This window comes from Pelecanus crispus, chromosome 2, assembly GCF_030463565.1.
Source record: "Pelecanus crispus isolate bPelCri1 chromosome 2, bPelCri1.pri, whole genome shotgun sequence".
NCBI lineage: Eukaryota > Metazoa > Chordata > Aves > Pelecaniformes > Pelecanidae > Pelecanus > Pelecanus crispus.
In genome coordinates this window covers 44,358,236-44,380,541 of record NC_134644.1, presented here as the reverse complement: position 1 = coordinate 44,380,541, position 22,306 = coordinate 44,358,236, and the positions used below count along the sequence as shown (strand labels likewise).

General features: G+C 40.9%; 2 protein-coding genes across 5 annotated transcripts in view; one reads left to right on the top strand and one right to left on the bottom strand.

Moving 5' to 3' along the window:
• Positions 1 to 12,116, top strand: part of TOP2B (DNA topoisomerase II beta) — a 68,797-nt gene extending 56,681 nt beyond the window's left edge. The window contains exons 28-36 of the mRNA XM_075704999.1: positions 129 to 326; positions 678 to 822; positions 3,618 to 3,776; positions 4,606 to 4,813; positions 5,307 to 5,389; positions 5,695 to 5,805; positions 10,309 to 10,425; positions 11,333 to 11,430; positions 11,644 to 12,116. Of these exons, the coding sequence (XP_075561114.1) occupies positions 129 to 326; positions 678 to 822; positions 3,618 to 3,776; positions 4,606 to 4,813; positions 5,307 to 5,389; positions 5,695 to 5,805; positions 10,309 to 10,425; positions 11,333 to 11,430; positions 11,644 to 11,805 (1,281 nt within the window). The 3' untranslated portion in view covers positions 11,806 to 12,116. The remainder of the gene's footprint in view (positions 1 to 128; positions 327 to 677; positions 823 to 3,617; positions 3,777 to 4,605; positions 4,814 to 5,306; positions 5,390 to 5,694; positions 5,806 to 10,308; positions 10,426 to 11,332; positions 11,431 to 11,643) is intronic.
• Positions 12,117 to 13,416: 1,300 nt separating this feature from the next.
• The window catches only part of RARB (retinoic acid receptor beta), a 196,591-nt gene continuing 187,701 nt past the window's right edge, over positions 13,417 to 22,306 (bottom strand). For 3 of the 4 annotated variants that reach the window (XM_075704724.1, XM_075704725.1, XM_075704726.1), the window contains 3 exons: positions 19,394 to 19,598; positions 17,920 to 18,078; positions 13,417 to 13,613 (listed from right to left, as the gene is read on the bottom strand). In XM_075704724.1, coding sequence (XP_075560839.1) covers positions 13,417 to 13,613; positions 17,920 to 18,078; positions 19,394 to 19,598 — 561 coding nt within the window. The remainder of the gene's footprint in view (positions 13,614 to 17,919; positions 18,079 to 19,393; positions 19,599 to 22,306) is intronic. The other variant, XM_075704728.1, reaches the window with a different exon arrangement.

Sequence of the window (22,306 nt, the reverse complement as noted above, 5' to 3'; positions counted from 1 at the left end):
AAGTGACAATTAAGGGAAGTCTTATGCTCCATGTTAAAAGGAGATGAATCTTAAATTATCACCATGTTCCACTTTGTCCTCGTTAAAAAAGAATGTGTTCCCTCCACCCCACCCTGCTTGTTTGTTAGAAAGTAGAAGCACAGGAAAGAGAAGATGTTTTGGCTGGCATGGTTGGCAAACCAATAAAAGGCAAAGTTGGGAAACCCAAGATGAAAAAACTTCAGTTGGAAGAGACCATGCCATCACCATTTGGCAGAAGAATAGTTCCACAGATTACATCTGCCATGAAAGCTGATGCCAGTAGAAAATTGCTGAAAAAGAAAAAGGTAAATCAAAACTATTGCTATAGTTAGATTATTTATTATTTAACTGCTATATTTTTCTACTCTGGTAGCATAAATCCAAACCGCTAGACCTCCTTAGTGCTGTATTTATACTATTTTACTGACCTAATGCATGAAGAAGTTAATACTGGATTTCTTTTACATTTGCAAGCCTCTTGTGACTACTTATTGTTCAGGTGTTTTTAGTGAGATTTCTTCTTTCCAAGACTGTTCAACAAATGTCAATATACTAGTCTACTTTCATTTATTAGCTTCTACAAAACTATTCCAGTCCTATCTTGAAATATAAAGGTGTAATTTATTTTATTTTTCCCAACTTTTTTATATTTTTAGGGTGAAACTGATTCTCTAGCAATAAAAATGGAATTTGATGAAGAATTTGGTGGTGTGCCAGCTGAGGGTGGTGGGGATGACTCACTGAATACATCAGCCACAGCAACTAAAACCCCTAAACCTAAGAGAGAGAAGAAGGAGCCTGGTAAGATCCTTACACAGTCATAGTTAACCTTACTTGTGTATACTAATTGGGCATTAAATATATTTTTAACACATAGTGAGAAGGGAAATATACCACAATAAGCACTATTTTGTCTGATTTTTTCCCTAACGATATGTGTGGAAACACTCGAAAGTACTCTGCTGAAATTTCTGTTAGGCAAGTTGTTTTTCTGGGGGTGGTGGATCTTAAATTTGCTACACTTGATTTTCTAGGGGGTCTAAATCTTTGAATTTGTGAGTAGAAAAATAGATTATTTTTACATAATTAGACTATTTCTGTGCAAACTAAAATTTCTAGTTTGCATGCTCTCTGATGTTGAAGGACATGGCACTCTCCTTCAGTGTGAGTAATAGCATAGATTGTAAAGCTTGATTAAATAAATATATTTTCCTATTGACATATTCAGTCATTCTGACTTTTGAAAAGTTATGCATGTTATGGCTTGACAGACTAACCAATGTATGTGTTAACTTCCCTTTCCTCTGTAGTAGGAATTTATTATTACCATTTGAGAAATACATAGTAATGGGGGGGCATGTGGAGAGTTGACCCAGACTGGACGCCAGGTGCCCACCAAAGCTGCTCTATCACTCCCCTCCTCAGCTGAACAGGGGAGAGAAAATACAATGAAAGGCTCGTGGGTCGAGATAAGGACAGGGAGATCACTCACCCATTACCATCATGGGCAAAACAGACTCAACTTGGGGAAATTAGTTTATTACCAGTCAAATCAGAGTAGGGTAATGAGAAATTAATAAAGTCCCTCAGCACAAGAGGACATGGACCTGCTGGAGCGGGTCCAGAAGAGGGCCGCCAAAATGATCCGAGGGCTGGAACACCTCTCCTATGAGGCCAGGATGAGAGAGTTGGGATTGTTCAGCCTAGAGAAGAGAAGGCTGCGAGGAGACCTTATTGTGACCTTCCAATACTTAAAGGGGGCCTACAGGAAAGATGGGGAGAGTCTTTTTAATAAGGCCTGTTGTGACAGGACAAGGAATAATGGATTTAAACTAAAGAAGAATAGATTTAGACTAGACATTAGAAAGAAGTTTTTTACAATGAGGGTGGTCAAGCACTGGAACAGGTTGCCCAGAGAGGTGGTAGAGGCCCCATCCCTGGCAACATTCAAGGTCAGGTTGGCTGGGGCTCTGAGCAACCTGATCTGGTTAAAGCTGTCCCTGCTCACTGCAGGGGGTTGGGCTAGATGACCTCTAAAGGTCCCTTCCAACCCAAAGCATTCTATGATTCTATGATTGATTCTAAATAAAACTAAATCTTAAAACACCATCCCTCCACCCCTCCCTTCTTCCCAGGCTTAACTTTACTCCCGAATTCTCTACCTCCTCTCCCCCAGAGGCGCAGGGGGATGGGGAATGGAGGTTGCAGTCAGTTCATTACATGTTGTCTCTGCCGTGTGGTGTCCCTCCCATGGGAGGCAGTCCTCCATGAACTTCTCCAACATGAGCGCTTCCCACAGGCTGCAGTTCTTCATGAACTGCTCCAGTGTGGGCCCTTTCCACAGGGTGCCGTCCTTCAGGAGCACACTGCTCCAGTGTGGGTCCCCCACGGGGTCACAAGTCCTGCCAGCAAACCTGCTCCAGCGTGGGCTCCTCTCTCTCCACGGGTCCACAGGTCCTGCTAGGACCCTGCTCCGGCGTGGGGTCCTGCACAGGCTGCAGGTGGATATCTGCTCCACCGTGGACCTCCACAGGCTGCAGGGGCACAGCCTGCCTCACCATGGTCTGCACCATGGGCTGCAGGGGAATCTCTGCTCCAGCGCCTGGAGCACCTCCTCCCCCTCCTTCTTCACTGGCCTTGGTGTCTGCAGAGTTGTTCCTCTCACATATTCACACTCTTCTCTCTGGCTGCAGTTGCTGTTGCGCAGGAACTTTTTCCCTTTCTTAAATATGTTATCTCAGAGGTGCTACCACTATTGCTGATGGGCTCAGCCTTGGCCAGTGGCGGGTCTGTCTTGGAGCTGGGTGGCATTGGCTCTATCGGACATAGGGGAAGCTTCTAGCAGCTTCTCACAGAAGCCACCCCTGTAGCCCCCTTGCTACCACAACCTTTCCACATAAACCCAATACGGGGCAGCAACAAAAAAGAAAGATAAAGACAGAAGAGAAGGTGTAAGTGTGAGGTTTTAAAAAAAAAAAAAAGGAATAAAAAGTGGTTATGCAAATACATCTTCTAACATAAGATCTGTTTGTAATTATTCAGGGGGTTATCCAACCTGAATGGATTAACTGAGTACAGTTACGACTGAGTTGTCTACATGCAGCTCAAATCTATCCTAGCCAGTTTTGAGACAGAGCCAATTAGCCCAGCTTGACCTGAGCTTGCCCTGCAATTGACTGACCTCTTTGTTACCCCCGCAATAGGGTATCCTCTGCTTCCTATGTTAATTGGATTTTCCCAATAGCTGTTCCTGATCATGTTTCCTGAATACTGGAAAACTGCTGGTTCTTTTCCTGGAAAACCCCAGCAACCTTTAAAAAAATGGAAGTTTGACTCCGGAGGACCTCAAACTTCAAATTAGAGACTTATATGGTTTTTCAGTCATAAACCAAATTTGTTTGGCAGCAGCAGGTCAGGTTCTGTGTGAAGTCATTTCATCAAGTTAAATTTTTCTTCAGGAAGGAGAAGAAAATTTACAACATTTAAAGGGGAAATTTTAAGATAAAAATTTATGCTAAATTTATGCATCATAAATGATTAGAAAAGATGAAAATACTTTTTACCCTGACTGTAGTAAATGATTTAACTTGTGGCAGGTACTAGGGTGAGAAGAACACCATCATCTACAAAGTCCAGTGCAAAAAAGGTGAAGAAACGGAACCCGTGGTCAGATGATGAATCCAAGTCTGAAAGTGATTTAGAAGAGAATGAGCCCGTGATTATTCCAAGAGACTCTCTGCTTAGGAGAGCTGCAGGTACCCAAGCTTTTGTGAATGGCACATTGTGACTGAAAGTTTAAACTACAAACCTACATATTCCTTTGGCCACAGCCTTGCTCTTGGACTTTATCTCCTACAGATAGCTTACATTACATTTTCTTCACTGAGCAGTTAGTGAAAAAACTCTTAATGTCAAGACCAGCAACTCAAGAGTTGATATGAAGGATTTTGTAACTTGGTCCAGAAATCTTTTCCCTTGTTCTAAACACTAGAATAGAAATTACTTACAAAACTAGTGATTGATGCAAGAAATAGACAAGATAATACCATTACAAACAAAAAAATTACTCTAATGCAATTATACTGTCAAGTAAGGCCCAAAAGCCCAAATGGCTAGCACAAATTTATCAAAAAAATTCTGAACAGTCCGTGAAAAGCAAAAATATCAGAGACTGAAAGTTTGGAAAATATATAAATATTTGATAGTTTAAGAAAAACACACAGATTTTTCTGGAAAAATTTCTGATCAATTTTTCAAGCATTTGATGAAGAAGAATATTTAAATGATAGATTCAAGAAAACCTCAATGGTAAATGAAGGATTCTCATTCCTTAAAAGTACTTACACAGTGATGTCTTTATATTGCTGTTAGCTGAAGGTATCTGAGCAAACCACAAGTGGTGTTAGATGTTTGGTAACACTTTAAATTATGTCCCTTTTTTCTTCCAGGCTCAAGCAAGTTTCTTTTCCCTCAGTTTTGTGTCTTGTATGCTCTGAGGCAGGGATTGTTTAGTGACTTCCACTTTAATGTATGTATTAACATAAACAACTATCTTGAAATGCATATATATGTGATTTTTTTTAGCTGAGAGGCCCAAGTATACTTTTGACTTCTCAGAAGAAGAAGATGATGCCGATGATGATGATGATGCCAACAATAATAATGATTTGGATGAGCTCAAAGTAAAAGCTTCTCCAGTTACAAATGACAGAGAGGATGAGTTTGTTCCCTCAGACAGTTTAGAAAAAGACGAATATGATTTCTCTCCAGCCAAATCAAAGCCATCTCCAGAGTAAGTACTGTAACTCAGCAGTATGTCTTTACTAATAATTTTTTTGAATGCAGAAGTCTCTGAACAAAACTGAGAAACATCAATCTGTCTCTACATGTACCATGTAAAATAAAATTTATACATTTCTGGGGAGGAACTAAAGCGTATGTTATCTCAGCCTTGCAATTGACGTATGCAGAGGTAAACATGACTTACCAAATTATGGTGCACGGCCAGTAAAACCATCCGTTAAACTGCATTTTATAAGACTCTCAGTTTTCTGTCTTGTGCCAGTCTGTTATACAGAACTGTTGAGAAAAAAGTAATTCTGTTAATTTTAAATGCCTGAAGTTCATGACTGAATGGTGATTTTAGGAGTTTGACTACTGCAAGCATATACAAAAATGCTAAAAATGCTAAAACAGGAATTTAATCTTATATGGTTATTATAATGTATACATACTTCAGTATGTAGTTAATGCAACTCATATAATTTCTTTTTCTTGTTTGGAAGTAGAAAAACGTCTCAAGACAAGAAAAATCAAGATTTTGGGAACATCTTCTCTTTTCCATCTTACTCTCAGAAGACAGATGATGGTGAGCTTTTCAGTGATCTATTTAATCTTATAGCAACTGTTATGGAATGCATTAGGGAGTTTGTGTTATACACAAACTTCACACACTAGTTACAGAAGTAGTATGTCCAGATTTATGAAGAGGAAAGGGGAAGGGGGTTCTGATCCTTAAAGGAACAAAGCTTGTGTCATAGATAAGAAAGTCACAGTACATCCATAGCCTAGCTGTAGTATCAGAACCACTTTTTAGAGATTAATTTTGACTATAATTAATATTTAAAATAGGAAGCAAACAAATCTTATTCTAAACATACTCTATGATTGTAGATACAACAAAATTGGACAGTGATGAAGAGGATTCTGCTCCTGTTTTCTCATCATCTTTTGCCCCAAAACAAACAGAGAAAATTCCAAGTAAAACAGTAGCTGCTAAAAAGGGTATGTATAGGATTCTGCTGTAAACTAATCCATTTATTTAAAACTCATCTCATCCGCCTTTGCATTGTCTCTTCACATCTTCAAAGTGGGCACTGCATTCATTTATTTTGAACTTGGTGGAATTCAGCATAGGGTGTGAACTTCTTCCAGCTCCTTAATTATATTAATTTATTTCTTTCCACTGGCTACTGTAGTGTCAAAACTTAGTCCTTTCCATGTACGGAGTTGGTGTTCAGCCTTTGATTAGTTTAACTAATGGGAGGTTTTTACCCTTCGGGAATAACTGAAACATGATGACCTTGGGGTTGAAGATAGTCTTCTATAATGGATCTAACTTATTTACTTTAGAAGGAAGGAGAGCAAGTGCAAAGGAGGAATCCCCAAGAAATATTTATGTCCTAAGTAGGCTATCACAGTAAGTTCCACTTGGCCCAGTTGTTTCTCTTCTTGAAATGGAGGATAAAAGGCTCTCCTCAAACTTCAGAGGTATAAATTCTTTCAATTATTGGTCAGGCCTTTAGAACTGGCATCTTGCAGGATCTTACATCGTGGAATTAAGGACAATTCCAAGAAGAATGTGTTTATTTTTTGGATTTCTTTCTGTGCTTGTGCTTCAGTACTTGTAGGAATAAGGTTTTTTTTGCTCCATCTACCTTGGGAATATTGGTTTATCAGTTGTTAGTTCTACTTTTAAGGGAAAGACGTGTACTTGTTTCTAAATGTGTTTTAAAGATTATGCTAGACACTGCCATAATTAATGGTGAAAATTATGTTTTTTCTTACCTAATAGTACTTTAAGTGGGTTATAAAATACAGTTCTTAAGACATGATGGACTGGGGATTTTGTTGCTTTCAGATCTTTGCCTTTCTTCCTGTATGTCTTTTAGGTAATTTCCTTTTTTCTTGCTGCTCAATCTTCTGTCCTCCAAAAGCATCTTTTTTTCCCTGTGATACTGTGGCCTTTGTTTTTTTCGACTTCTTTTGACCAACTTGCAGCTGAACTTAATGTATTAATTCTTCCCCAAAAAGATATCTCAAGGAAATTTGCAAGAAAACAGCTAGTTACAATAGTTAACTTACTCTCTTAAAAATGAGAAAAAAAAAAGCTTGTGTTATATATCAGGTACTAGTGAATTGCAGCATCTTTTCATGCTTTCCCCCACTGCTTCCCTATTTCTAATCTCTTTCTTGCTGCATTGTGTCTAATCTCATTTGTAAACTGTTTGAATCAGCGAATGTCTGAATGCTTCTCAGACACTTCCAGCTAGTAAAGTTCTATAATACAATAAATGAAGATTGTTTACAGAAGTATCTGATCTCTAACAGAATAGTCTTTTACATTAAACTTCTGTACTGCAGTAAATACAAGAGAGAACTGTGTATGCAGTAGCAATTTAACATTCAATCTCTTTCTCCCTCTCTGTTTTTTGAAGGCCTGGATGTGATGAGTTGTACCTAACTTGAAACCTCAAAATACAGCTGTGATCTGTTTCTGAGTTTCTAATCAACCTTTATACTCACACAATAGGTATAAACAGGCTCGCTTTCAAGCAAAAGTTAAATTTTTGCCTTCAGAGTAGCCTTAGGGACACAGTCTACCTCTCAGTGCATGACAATACACCAGGTTGCTTTCACCAGTTTTCATCTCTTCTCCTTTGCCCAGATTAGACATGATCACAGTTTCATGATCAGAGTTTGACAGTGCAGTGATGACCTTAACATGCTTAGTTCATTGGTAATCTGGTATCTTGTTAGCAGTCTCTTTGATTCTAATCTTCACGCCCTGTATCAGCAGCCCCTTCAAAACCCATTTTCTAGTATTGTAATATTCCATTCACTCACCCTCACACTGGGAATGTCTATTTTGTGGCTGGAACGATTGTTCCAGAGTTGTTTGATTTTTCTGTGACTTCAGAGCCTGGGTTTGTTTAAGGACAGAAAGCTGAAACTGAAGAACCATTTGTTGTGCCTTGCTATCTGTACAGCCACATTCCCTTCTCAATGAGAAGAAATAAAGGAATAGGTATGAGTTCAGCTTTTTTTCAGATTTCAGTTAATTTGAGATCAAATCTCTTGACCTCTGGTGTTCACTGCAGAGGATCAAGAGACTGCTGAGCTTGCTTTCCATGCACTATTCGAGAAGTCTGTGGTTCTAGTGCTTTATAGTAAGCCTAAGGGAATCTGAAATGCAGTCTTGCTCTTTGATTATAAGCAGCTGCTCACCTTGAATAGCCCAGCCAGCTGTTGAGATTCTAGCAGTGAGACTGTAGGACTGATACCATTCCTGAACTTTCTACCAAAAACTTGGGCTTCTTGAGAGCCTGTGTATACTGACCCTACTGCAGACTTCCATTTCATGTCATGTTACCTAGTGGAGAGCTTGGCTGAGCTGACACTGGTCTAGTTGCTGTCAGAGATCCTTCCCACTTGTGCAGGCATTAGGTATATAATCTAAGGTAGCAGTCCAGAATCCTGCTAGAGTTAGTACAGAGGAAGATGCATGTTCTGGAAGCTGTGGATGCTATTACTTTAGCCACTAGATAACAATTAAGAGATTTGCTGTCCTTTGAACTTGGTGTTCTGCAGGCAGACTTTAACAGGAGTTGACCAGTGATGACAGGCTCTGTTTCAAGGGAAGAACAAGTCTAGTGTTTGTGGCAGTGTGTTATACCTCTCTTTCATTCCCCAGTTATTTCCTTCTCCCCAATTCCTTGTTTGTCAGTGAGAAGTCTGCCCCTTTTCTAACATCAGTTAACAAACTCGAAGACTCGGGGCCAGCTGAAGGTAGTTACATCTCATTGTATATGTGCTGGGTAGTACTTGTCAATGGAGCATACTTGGCTTCTGTCTGGTACGCAGATTTCACATTAACAGCATGAGGAACTGTGCTAAGGCACAGTTACCTGGCCAAAACTAGATACAATGCTGTAGAAGGACATCTAAACCTCAGCTCCTGATTTTGAATGTCATCTAGATCTAAAATGGATTCCTTCTACTAAGATTCTGTTGGTCACAGTTTCTGCTTGTCATCTTCAAGTTGATGAAACTTCTGAATCTTTCCCTTCCCTGCGCCCTAGTCTACATTTCTTATGCTGGAAAAGCTGTTTCCTGTATGAAGGACTTTGTTGCCTTATGGGACCTAAAATCATGTACCTTCAGGTAACACTGCCCCCTCCTTTACTGATAACTAGCTACTTACTTTTGGTGATGCTTATAGAAATTATTCCTTCTGCTTTCAGTTGCTGTGTACTTTTTCCAGGCTTACTGGTAGGTCTTTGTGGCTTACTTAGTTTTACTTTATGCTAATACAGCGGTTTTTTCCCAGTTGAGATACCTAGAGAGACCTATCTCAGGTTGCTTTCCAGTATGGTTCCTGACTTCCGTCCTAGGCATTGTTTCTTCCCTCCCCAAGTCTTGTCTGAAAAGCTGCCATAGCCAACACCATTTTTTCCCCATCCATGATGCCAAAGGCGGCTTTATTTTTTGTGTTGTCAGGACCTGAGACTTGGACCTACCCAGTAGCTATTATCACAAAAAGCTGGAAAGGCGTAATTCTTTGTGCAGTGACTCTGCAGTGGGTAGCAGTTTAAGGCATGGTAGCCAAACAGTTTGTGGAGACTCTGTTCTCTGAACACATTCCTCTAAATGAAAGCTTGAGTTCTCACAAATGTCCACATTCCTGGTAGCTGGAGTGTTTTTACATGTGTCTCATCATCTCTGAGGTATTCATGGCTGATAGAGTGTAGGTCAGTAGTGTATCTGAGGGTTCTGCAAAAGACTGACTTGTCTGTAAGCACACAGAACACATTATCCCATGATCTTAAGGGTCTTTTTAGCCTAAATGATTCTTTGATTCTCTCCCTTGTCACCCATTGCGTGAACATACCAATGACTGTCTTTTAAAGATGGCAAGACTAGTTGCGTGGCAGTAATTAAAATTCTTAAAGAGAAATCCACAGATAAGTCCCCTTCCTGTCCTTTCTGCTTTTTCTGAAGTTCCTTTTCACTGAGGTTGACAGAAAACAATGTCACAGTCAGATGCACTGTCTCTCAAACTCCTGCAGTAATCATGGGGAAGGTTCTCCTGGTGCTGTACCACTGTGAAGGCAAAAATGTCACAAGCAGCAAGCTGTATCTGTAATCACTGTAATGTATCCAAATGTCTTTAAAGTATCCAGCTTGGAGAACTTCTGTTGCTGCTTTAGTTACTGGTAACCTGTTTTGTGCTCAAAAAGATGAAAAAGTATTTAATCAAAAACTCTGGAACTTACTGAATACACTGATACATCTCAAAGTATGACAAAGGAAACCTCCTGTTTATTCCACGCAGTTTTTGCATAAAAGCTGAAGTATGTTTTTGCCAAGTGCAGAAACCTCTCATCTTGTTTTAATATCTCATTTTAATATCTGCCATTTATGCTGTAATTGGAGTATCTAATAAAATTTAATACTTCTAACCAATATGTGAATTTTAACATATTTAGTATCTCTAACTTCTAACAGCAAAACTAGATGTGCCCCCTAAACCTAAAAGAGCTCCTAAGGCCAGGAAGGTGGAAACTGTAAACTCTGACTCAGATTCAGAATTTGGCATTCCAAAGAAGACTGCAGCACCCAAAGGTAAGAGTGGTAGTGCTGTGCTGCTCAACACTCAGGTCTGTGCTTTCTGTAACACAGGTTGACAATCTTTTTTATGAGGAAGCAGAACTAGTGTCTCTAAAATTAGAACCACATTGATTTATTAGTAAATTTATCACTAGTAGATTACTCGGCCATGAGCCTTTTCTGTGACAAATATAGTGTACTGACTGACTTTCTTGACAAACAATGCACGAACTTTTTTATCTGACCTTCACTGTTGGGAATGTATTTAATAGCTCCAGACCCCCCCCCTGCTTTTTTTTTGTTTATCAGTTCTACTGGATACTGCTTATTTTCTTTCATCTCAGTTTTTTACAAGACAGTAAAATTCTGGTAGTAATTCTAGTAAGTAGCATATTTCTGGTGTGTGGGGTTTTTTTTGGGGTTTTTTTTTTTTAACCAATTCTTTGGTATCTCAGTTAGTTGTCAGAGTCCTCACAACACAGCACACTAAGCGGTCTAATTGGAGTCTGTAAAGGATGTGCCAGTGTTGATAGTTGACGTTAACAGTAAATTTACTAAATAGTAAAGGTGAATTAGTGCTGTGGAATCAGTACAGAAGGTGACTGAGGACTTGCAGTGCTTCAGAAGTCTAGAAGTCATTGATCTAATGAAGTTTGTTCCTGTCTTGAACCAACAGCTTGACTTGCTAGTGTGAATGGTAATGTTGGAAGAAGTATAAAAGATTTAAAACTGAGAAAATATATTGTATTTTACTGCTGTCGTGAAGAAGCTTGAGTTGTAAACTAAATTTGAACTTTAACATGTAGATATACTAAAGTAATTTCACCGGGGTTTTTTTCAGTTTGTTGAACTCTGGAGTTTAAAAAAAAAAAAACACCACAAAAACAAAAAAAACAAAGTTAAATCATGTTTTCTCACCTAGGAAAAGGTAGAGGGGCAAAGAAAAGGAAAGCATCCAGTTCAGAAAATGAAGGTGAATACAACCCTGGGAAGAAAACACTTAAGGCAACACCAAGCAAGGTCAGTTCCATCTATGCTCTTCTCTCCTTGTAAAAAGAACCTAAGGGACTACTTTACATAACAGGTGCATGTTCTATGGTAGGTTGCCAATACGATAATGGGGGTTTAGGTGTATTTAGAAATTAGATATTAGAGAACATTTCCTTCAATTCTGAATATTAAAAGGGAAAACGTACACAGCATCACAACTGATTTGTCTTTTCTTTTCTAAAGAAATCCAAGAAGGCCGCTTTTGACCAGGATTCCGATGTGGAAATCTTTCAGTCAGGCTTTGCCTCTGAAGCCGCCCCAAAGCCACGGACAGGCCGGGCTAGAAAAGAAGTTAAATATTTTGCAGAGTCTGATGAAGATGATGATTTTGATATGTTTAATTAAGTGCCCAAAGAGCACACAAATGTTTTCCAACAAATATCTTGTGTTGTCCTTTTGTCCCTTCTGTCGCAAACTTTTGTACATTTGACTTATTTTATGTGATAATGTAATTGATGGTTTTTATTATTGTGTGTAGGCATTTTAACATTTTGTTCTTACACCTACAGTTTTATGCTCTTTTTTACTCATTGAAATGTCATGTATTTGTCTGACTGGCTTGTAGAGATGTTCTAGACAGCTGTGCTAAAGCACATTTTAATTGTCATGGTTGCAAACAGCAAACCTGCTTTTTGAAATGAAGTTTAAACATTAAAAAATGGAAAACTACCGTGTGTGTGTAAAATTGGGACTAGAGGGACTACTTATACACAGTTGGGTTTTTTTTTTAAAATAAATATATTTTATTCTTTGCCAGGAGACTCCATGGAAAAAGGTAAACAGTATATGAACATAGAAAGCATTGTTAAACAATCTCAATGTACAAACAGAGCCAGTGAAAGTACATCACAGACTTGCTAGAATATATAAAAAAAAAAAAATCCACTAGTGCTTTAAATGAAACCTAAGAAACTGACACTTTAAATCTGTTAACCATTCTACCACAGTTTTCACTCTGCTTCATGGTGATTTAACAAGGCCAAGAAGGCAGATTCTCTCCTTGTGTTTCCGGAAGTCCTAGCTGTACTTCCCTAGCACCTGGAAGGCTGGCTAACCCAGCTAATTCCTGGTGGCTGATTCTTAAGGAAATACCCTAGACTCACCCATTCAAAAGCTGTAAATGAGTCTGCTGGTTATCACCCCATCAAGTTTCCCTAATGGCTTGTGAACAAGTAAACAAAAACATGGTAACACTGAAAAGCGTTTCTGCCTTGGAGGCTATCAATCAGGACTGGAGAAATGTAGTAGTTAATTGTGTAGCTAGGTCACTGCCAGGTAAGGAACCACTTCTTTAAATTTTAAAGTGACATTAACAGTGGAACAAATGACATCGGAATAACTGAGCTGCCAGTTGATGCCGATACTGATGTCTTGTCTGCTAGCGCAGTGAATTTTTGTATACTTTTTACAAGGAAGGAGATGCAAACTGAGGGCATCAAAGACAAGTTTTCGTATTAAACTAAATCAGACGGTCCTTTAAACTTCCTTTTCTGGATGTGTACAGTAGTCCATTTCAGGTGGGTGGTGTGTTGATCGGTTTAGGTATGACAGACAAAAGGAAAGCACCAAACATCCAGTATAGAAAGTACAGCCATACATTTGTATGTACAAAGTCATCAGAAATGCAACCCGAATTTGAAGTTTGAGATCTGTCTTGTCACCATGCGATCTTGAATGTTCAGAGGAGAAAACAGAAGCTTAACTATTTTTTTGCATGAAATGGCTGATTTAGAGTTTCAAAAGTTTGCATTTTCTAGTTTAAGAGTTTAAACAGCAAGGAGTATATATCGATACATATGAAAATTTCTTGGTCCTTGTTGAGTTTTTATCTATATATATATACACATATATAGATATATATTAAGTCCAGAAACTAAGCAGCAGTAAAAATGTTTTTCTTGCTTTTCATCCCTGTACATAAGGTATTAGGAATGTCTGAAGTAGCTGGAAAATGTCTTATTGCACCATAGGGGATTGGCTGACACTGCTGTTATCCACTGAACTAGGTGAGATACTAGGACTGTGTTCGGCAGTATTTCCATTTGAGGTTGGTGTCAGTGGTTCATGTCCTTCAGAGTTCTCCAACATTTCCTGAATAAGAGGTGGCATGGATCCAGGAATCTCCATTTTCAATGTAATGACGCGTTCTGCACCTTTAAAAAGAAAACAAAAAGCCCTTTCCGTTAGTGGGATTCGTACAATTCCCGTGTTGTTAGCATCGTCAGTAGTCATTTCAGGGTACGTTATTTTAAAGCATTTGGTGTCTCCTTCCGTACTTCTTGCATACAAATTTTCTAAGTGAACTACTTTGTTCATTGCAAGAAAAAGGAGTTAGATGAATACTCCTTAGCAAATTCATTTAAAATTATGACATCCCAACTGATGCTACAGTACAGGTAAATTGGATGAACTGCTTCTTTTCATAGAAGGAACCAAAACGGTATTAACCAATACTGAAAAAGTAAATTCAACTGTGATCATGTAGATGCCTGTCTTTATAAATTGGAATACACTTTACAGTTTTTAATCTGTACTGGATCTGCAAAGACTACAGAATGACAAAAATTCTGCCTGATTTGTGTTAACTAGGTGAGGCGAATCCTGTAAGAGAACTGCAGCGATGTAAGTCAGAACATTCCTTCCCATAGAAAACTCTGAAATAAGAATCAGAATTTAACAAACCATTGGTTCATAAAAGAACAAATTCAGGCAAATGGATATTGTTTTTGTGAAGCTGCGTCCTCTAGTTTTCAGGTGTCTTCTCTTGTGCTAATTAACCACAGGAGTACACAGAAACACTAATGCTGTTTACCTCTGATTTACTGAAGCTGTTAAAGGTTTCTGCACTGTCAAGGGGTATTTTTATATAGAGACAGCTTTGCAGGCTAGCATGCGTAGAATCAAACAAAATTTACTACACCAATCCTGACTGTTCAGCCTGTGAGCCAACAACTAATACTAGTTTAGAGGAAAAAAACCCAAAGCCACACAATAGTGCCTGATGCTCCTAAGATGTGTTAAGGCTGCTTGAACATGGCAGGCGCAGAGGAGAGGCCGTATGAACAGGCAGACGCCTCACGGTTCACTCATGACACGCACACGACATCAGCTGGGTGCTCCCAGGAAGCACTGCGTGAGCGGAAGCCTGCGTTTGTAAAGCGGCCAAGACCCTGCCGGGCGCTTAACTCTGGAGGGAACTGCTTAGCGATTAGTGCGTTCCTGCAAACGCAGGAATCCTTGAAATGCTGGACAGACAAAACTGCTCAGTGAAAAGAAAGGCTCTTACTGGGGAAAGCCTGAGCTGTAGCGCAGCGCCGGTCACTGCTCCTGTTGCTACAGCGAGAGGCGAGCAGTGCCCAGAAAGCCCTAACCCAGTCAGCAGTAACACCAACGCAGCCGAAGTGAGTACACCGGTCTGCCGTGAACAAGTGATACAGCTGGAGGACTGAAAGTAAGTTCATAAACGTGCAGCTACTGAGTGGTGAGGACCATAAAGAGACGGGAGTATTTCGGAATTACACCTCCAATAAAGTGAGGCTATACAGTAAAAGATTCTGTTCCACACTGAGGCATGAATGTGCTTTACATATTTTGCTGCTGATGAGAGTAAGATTTTTTCTTGTCAGGACAATGACGTCAGACAATTTATAGCCGTAAAGCTCCAAGTTCAAATATTTGGTCTAACATTGCATAGATGCCTGCTCATCTGAAAAATTTGAGTCTAACGGAATAGGAATCTGGGCTTTTTACAAACGAAGGCAGGCAAGGAAAGTCAACAAAATTAAAGAGAAAAATAGTCTCATTATCAAAGAAATATTCCAGAGGCGAGAACCTTTGGATATATTTTGCTTATTTGTGCTGCTGCAACGTCCATGCTGGGGAGAGCACGCTGTCAGTCACAGCGGTGACCCCAGAGTGGAAGGGAGCCCTATGTTCATGCCTTAACTGGGGAGCTTCAAAAATCATCTACACCGGCCACGACCAACTTTCCAAGTGAATGCTGATTAAAAAGTCTCTTAAATAATTGTTAGGCACAAAGGGCAAGAACTACAGTTGGAAAAAAAAAAAAATTAATGCAGAATTATGCTGAAGAACCTTTATAGTCAGAGCAGCGCTGATGAACTGCTTTCGGCCACGTGAAATACCCGCTTTCTGCCGTTGCGGAGTAAGGCCGGTTGCAGTACCAAGTGTTTGCGTGGTTGTTCCGGTGTAGAGCCGCAGTAACTTTTCAGGTCTTGCAAACTTCCAATCCAATACTGGGATAAGAGAACCCAGAAGACGGTCTCTTGCTGCGGTCCCACGACCGCTTACTGCTGCTGTTACAATACTGCTAATGCCACGGAAGAATGTAGCTGGATAAGGAACTCCAGCGTAAGGAGACATTCTCAGTCTTTTTCAGTTCATGCTTACTTTGGTAAGTGCTTTCAGGGATCACGTGCCACCAAGGGTCATTAGCTTCTAATGTGCATCTTTTCAAATGAAACTTGAGACACACCCACCCCTCCAGGACATCACCGGTCCTTTGGTATGATTTAGTTTTACAGTAAAACTAAACTATGAACTATTTAATGCTATAATTAAAGTTAAATACTTATGTCAGAATGGAAAGAGGAATCCTTTCCTGTGCATTGAACATAAAGAGACAGAGCGGTGTTCCTGAGGAGCTGGAGGGCCCGGCAAAGAAGCGGGGAAGCGGAAATAGATTTCCCACAAGCAAGAACTGCAGAACGAAAGGGCTCTCCTTACAGATTTTTATAGCTCAGTACTGCTGTAAGTTTATTTTGTAGATTCAGTTGGATGGAGCATGCTTTACTTGGGGGCAAGCTTTAGAGAACCTGGTAAATGGCTCCTTTTTAGGATACTTTTGCTTCCAGCTCTGGTGTTTCCCTTCTAAGTTATCCTTTTGGTACTAATCAATCCAATTAAACTGCTCACTTCTTTTTATAAACATAGCTATAGCTTAATCTTTTACCTTGTATATTGTTTAAAGCGTAACAGTTTAGGTTTTAATGTAAAACAAGTGTATTTCTTTGAGTGATTTAACTGCTATTTTTTTCCCCTGAAGTCTTCTCAAAAACCACGTCAAATGAAATTAGTAATTTTTTCAAAAGCATAAACCCAATCCATAGCTACATAGGCACCTGTACATACAAGCTCGTGTGCTTGCGTATCTATCAGGGGTAGCAAATCTGTAGTTAAGCACAGTAAGAAAGTGGAACTGCATCAACCACTGTAAAAAATATGAACTGTAGCATTTCGGACTCTCTGTATTAAGGCTGGTACATCTCTGATACAGCTCCCCAGAAGCCTGGAGGTGAATGAAACAGCTGGACGTGTCAGAAATTGGGTCTTGGGGAGATAGAGGGGTACGCAAACGCCAGGAGCACAGTCATAGAATCATAGAATCGTTTAGGTTGGAAAAGACCTTTAAGATCATCCCACCCAACCATTAACCTAACACTACCAAGTCCACCACTAAACCAATTAAGGGCAGAGTAGCAATTTCGTGGTTCCTGGCTTGGTGGCTGGATTATTTTTAAGGAAAGTAAAAACTAGGAATCATTAAGACTGGAAAGGATCTCTAACCTTCCATCCAACCATCTCTAACCTTCCGTCCAACCATCTCCCCGACGCCCCCATGCCTACTAAACGGCCTCCGAAGCCGCGGCGCAGGGCAGAAGAGGCGCGCACAGAGGCTGCCAACGAGCTGAGGCACCGCTGACCGGCCGCTGCTGCTCTGACAACAGCAGCCCGGCCTCCCCCCTCGCTCAGGCCGTACCCCTCGAGGGGCAAAGCACTGAGCGGGGAACCTCTCCGATGAGATGAAAGCATTCAGCCATACCCGTGCTTTAGAGAATTTACGTGATAGCGCTCAGACTGCGTGCTTTTCACATGATCAATCAATCACATACAAGATTACACAAAATGTTAAACCAAAACTGATCCGTGTGCAAGCATGGTTAGTTTGGATTAGAGGTGCTGATTCTCCCAAATCCTGGATCAAATCGGTTCTAAATCTTCAGTACATCAGACCACAGTTTCGGGGAATTTTGGATGCACAAGTGTTTTCTGCTGTCTGTAAACAGACTTTGTTTTTTTGAAAGCCATTAGTGATACAAAGTACATGTTGACCCGTACCCCCTTGTAAACATTAACAAAGGTTTAATTCAGGGGTTTATCTTGTCTTAAAAAGACTAACAAAGAGTTCATGCTAATGATTTGCTAACCTACTTATACCCAAGACTTCATTTTCACTGCAAATTGCATGAAGAATGTAGCACCACGTGTGTTTAAAGCAGAACCAATTTAAACACGGGAGTTACATAAAGAAGAAGGGAAGAGGAAGGTCACAAGGACCTTTCTTAGCTATATTAAAAAAATAACAAGCCGGGTCTCTAGGCCGGTTTCCTCTGAAGCGTAACACTGACACTGTTGCTGAATTATTGGGAGACACTGTACCTTTTGCACTGATGCTACGAAGATCTGTGATTTTCATTAAGATCTTTGGGAACATATGAGGCTTGTTGGGTCGTCTCTTTCGGATATAAATTTTCAGTGCTTCAAGCAATGGTTCCTGAAGCTTATCCACTTTCATTGGTTCTTCAAGATCCTGGCGATCTGTAGAAAAGTATCATATTGCTCATATGATTTTAATTTTTTTTTTTTTTACAAACTCCAAATCACAGAAGCTCCTCCATGTTCTTGCTTAGAACTCCCATGAATTTCACCTTTCTCTCCACTTATGACCCCCACTTTATAGTGAGTATTCCACAGGAACAGGATAAACCATGGCTTTCTGAAACTTAGATTCATTTTCCTTCAGTGACTGGAAAGGTTTGTTATTTGAGCGGTCCAGAATTATCAGTTTGCTCTTGTACCTCCCTCTCCAGGGGAAAACACTTTACTGCAAACAGTATTTCAGAATTAATTTTGTATGCGTCATTGATAAGCTACCTACGTATACGAAGAGATTATAGCTAATTTCTTTTTTGTATCAATACTAAAACGAAGTGAGTTACCATCAGGTATCAGCAGATGGCAGTGCTAGCTTGAGTGACAACAAATGTCACCCATAAACCTGGAGGCACCAGTCACATATTAATGACATCTCAGAACCCATCAATGCTTTTGATGGGTTATGGTTAGAGACACATAAAATCGGAATGATTTTGTACTAAAGAGCTGTTGTCGACAAAGAACAACTCTTGTTTTTTAAACATTCTTTAGTAGCACCCAGTTTGTATTTCAACAAAATGGCTCAACTAAACAAAGTGTGTTTCCATTGCTAGTCCAGATTTTGCAAAGGAGGAGAGAGACTAGGTGGTTCAAATAACAGAAATTTAGAGAGGATTTTGGAAATTATCTCAAACTTGGCTTTTTGATTTTAAAACCATGATTTTATCTGATTTTACTTGGCAATGTCCCTTTCAAGTTGTAATCAGCCGCCCCCCAATCACGTCACCAGTGCCACTACGCTAATTTCAAAGTATAATCTATTTTTTTTTTTCCTAAAGAAAGTTATCAGCAATGACTTCTGTGTGAATGTAACTATATGCATGCGCATGCAATTACATGGATGAGTAAAAGCTGCGTAACGGCCATCTTGCCATAACGAAGGTCATTCATACAGGTACCCATATACTGCTTATAAAAAAATGCAGCAGGATATATCCTGCAGTCCTTTATCATGCAAATAATAGGATCGGTTGCTTGACAGAATGATTTGATTCATTTAGAAATGTATCAATAATAAACCCAATAACTATCACCAGTGGCAACCAAACCTTTAGTGTTAAGGGGTTTATATAACATATATAATAACACTACATAGATATATTTTATAGAAAATATAAACTAAAACAAGTAAAACATAAATGAGGATCTTATCGTGTCTGTCTTTTTCAAATGCACCCGAGTTCATGCTGTACGATACCTCCACAGATTAAGCAGATGGCACTAAGGAGACCTGTTTCTGTATCATCCATTTCCAAAGGCAGGAGCTGGTTGGCAAACGTGAAGACGAGATCAGTCAGCGGGCCAAATCCAGCGTTGTGCATCTGAGTTCGGTTTAGGGTAAGGCCATCTGAAAAGGTCATGGTGTCTTGTTCTGGTGTGTATCTTGTGCAAATTCTAAGGATCTGGGGAAGGACAAAAAAAAAAAAAAGAAATGAGATCTGAAGAATTCAATCCATGAGAGGTTTCTTGCATTTTCTCAATGCGGCAAATGACCCACGGAACCGCAGTACATGGTCATGTCAAAACAATCCAAAAATCAGCCTCCGGTCTGTTCAGTTCTAGCAGCACAAAAATTCTCTGGTACAACACAAATGTACTGAATTGACTATGGGTATTTTTCAGAACAGAAATTTAAGAACAGAAATTTTCCCCTCCTAATTTTCAGTTATGAAATAATCAAAACTTCTATGCAATTCCCACCACTTAGGTCACCACCATTACCGTAAGATTCACATAAACCGCTCTTTAATTAGCATGCTCTACGCACCTAACTATAAAATGCTATTGCACTGCTGATCTGATCCAGCAAGATCATAAAGATATCTCACCTCTTCAAACGTACACGTCGTTCACTGATTTTGGGGATCAGTTTTGCATGACAGCGCTTCTCCGGGTTGCGCCTTCGGTGAGGACAAAGGCGTCTCCGCGGGACCTCGTGTGAGCGAGCCCGCACAGCTGTGAGTCGGTGAAAGAGGCGGAAGGTAACCTGCGCTTTGAGGTGCCTTCCTTTCTTCCGCGACAGCGCATCAGCAAACGCCGCTACGTGAGCGCAAGCCCCGTGCGAGCGTTCCCTGGAGAGCAGCGCAAAGCCCTCCGTGTCCCGCGCAGCTGCAGGCTCCGCGGAGCCCTGCTTGCCTTGCCAGCCTGGGAGCTCGCACCTGAGGGGATTATCAAACTTCGAACCTCCCTCCGCACAGCAGCGCGCGGGGCTGCCGGCAGCCCGAGGAGCTGACCCAGCTTTTCTTCTTTTATGGTTGTTGTTGTTACTTGCCATGTCCCGTAACACTGAACTCCCTCGCCAGCCGGCTGGCCTCCAGGCTTCCCTGAGGCTCTGCCGCTTTCCCCGATCCCGATCCCGGGGATCCCCTGCTGCAAAGCCCATCTTCCCGCGGCTGACCGCGTCGCTCGCTCCTGCGCGAGCCCAGGCAGTGTTGGTTTTGGCAAGTTAACTTGTGTGACGACAGCCACCCCGTGCTGACCCCAGATGAAAGAGCCTTCCGAGGGCAGGATGGGGATTCACACCTCTAACTGGAGACGGAGGAACGCAAAACGCACGAATAAAACGCCGAGGATGCTCTGCGTTTTGTCAGTACGTGCCTCTGGGGTAACGGCAGCGTCAAGGGCGCTGTCACAGCAGAGTGCAGCGGCAGCACGGCCGGAGAGAGCGAGCGTGCGAACGCTTTCGCCTCTCAGAGCAAACCCAGGACGTGTCCCGTGGTAGACTCCGCACGGCACGGGCTCATTTGCACAGCTGCTATTAATGAACACTGCCTGAAGGATCAAATAAAAGAGATGTCCACCACGTTGACATATTTCTGTTACATATACCAATGCTTAATGTTTAAAATAATCAGAGGTGGGAGAAGGCTTATCCCTAAACTAAACTAAACTAAACTAAAACCTTGCAGAAGTCCAGCTGATTAGCTGAGCTAAGACGACAGCCGTATTTTTTCTGGGCTTGACCGTATTTATTTCCCATACAGCCATCCTACTTTGTTTTAAAGATGTAACAAAAAAGATTTACATTAGTGTAAGTGAGCACAGGGCGAATTTTAATTATTCCTATAGCTGCCGAAGCTCTGAGTCAGAGGCCCCAGCGCTTGGCAGCTGACCAGCCTGGGCTTGGTTCTCCCACTTTCATCTTTCCCTGGCAACGCTGCTCCAGATAAGCAGGGAGGAGAACGAGGAGGACATGGCACGTAGGAGACCTACAGGGAAGCCTTTACTTCTCTTAAATCCCTTGGTACGAGACTTAATAGGGTGTATTTCTGCAGAAGCTATTTTCTATCTGAGCAATAATCTTATCTCACACTGTGGTATACATCGAAGCACAGAGACTCTATGTGGCTGGACAGGCACGTTTCACATCGTTCCCCTACCCCCGAATTAGAATAAGCTCTTGAAATTACTTGAATCAATGACAAAGAGAGGCACAAATACAAATGCATAGCACTCGAATTCTTCACTGACCGCAAATTCCCCACTAATATAAGCGATCTTACAAGGCTGCTGGTAACTCCAAAGGTTTTGTGTAATAGCCAAAGTGTATTTCAGGATTATTAGCAGAAATTGCTGTCATAAAGCATGGCACCCTGTCAGTAAAAGACAGCGTGTTTACCATATTCTGTGCTGCCAGTAACCACCGGCACTTCTCTCTCCTAGAGTTCGCTGTCGGTTATCCTTTTAAATCATTAAAAGGATTGTATAGAGAGGAGAAGAAACATGCAGAGTTTGCTGTTTTCAAGAAAAGCAAGGTTTGAAAATATTTATTGAGAAACCCAAGACCTACTTGGTTTACTCCTCTAATGGCATGCAAGAGAAACCTGGGGCGCAGCTCTTCCCGGCTGAAGCCGGCACGCAGAGCAGCTGCCTTCCAGTAAGGGTGCGTGGCTTGTGATGGTGGGGCGTCCAACTTTTGGAGGAACACGGCTCTGCACTTCTTAAGCGGTACTGATTCTCCCTTAACTCAGCTGGGGAGAAAGGCAGCCCCTTTTATTCCGCTGCTATTTTAATTGCTAAGCCTTAGCAAGGAGAGTGCCTCCCTCCACACCCTCAGGACTTCCAGCCCAACAAATTAGCGGAGCAGGACTTGGAGCTAAACTGGGCAACG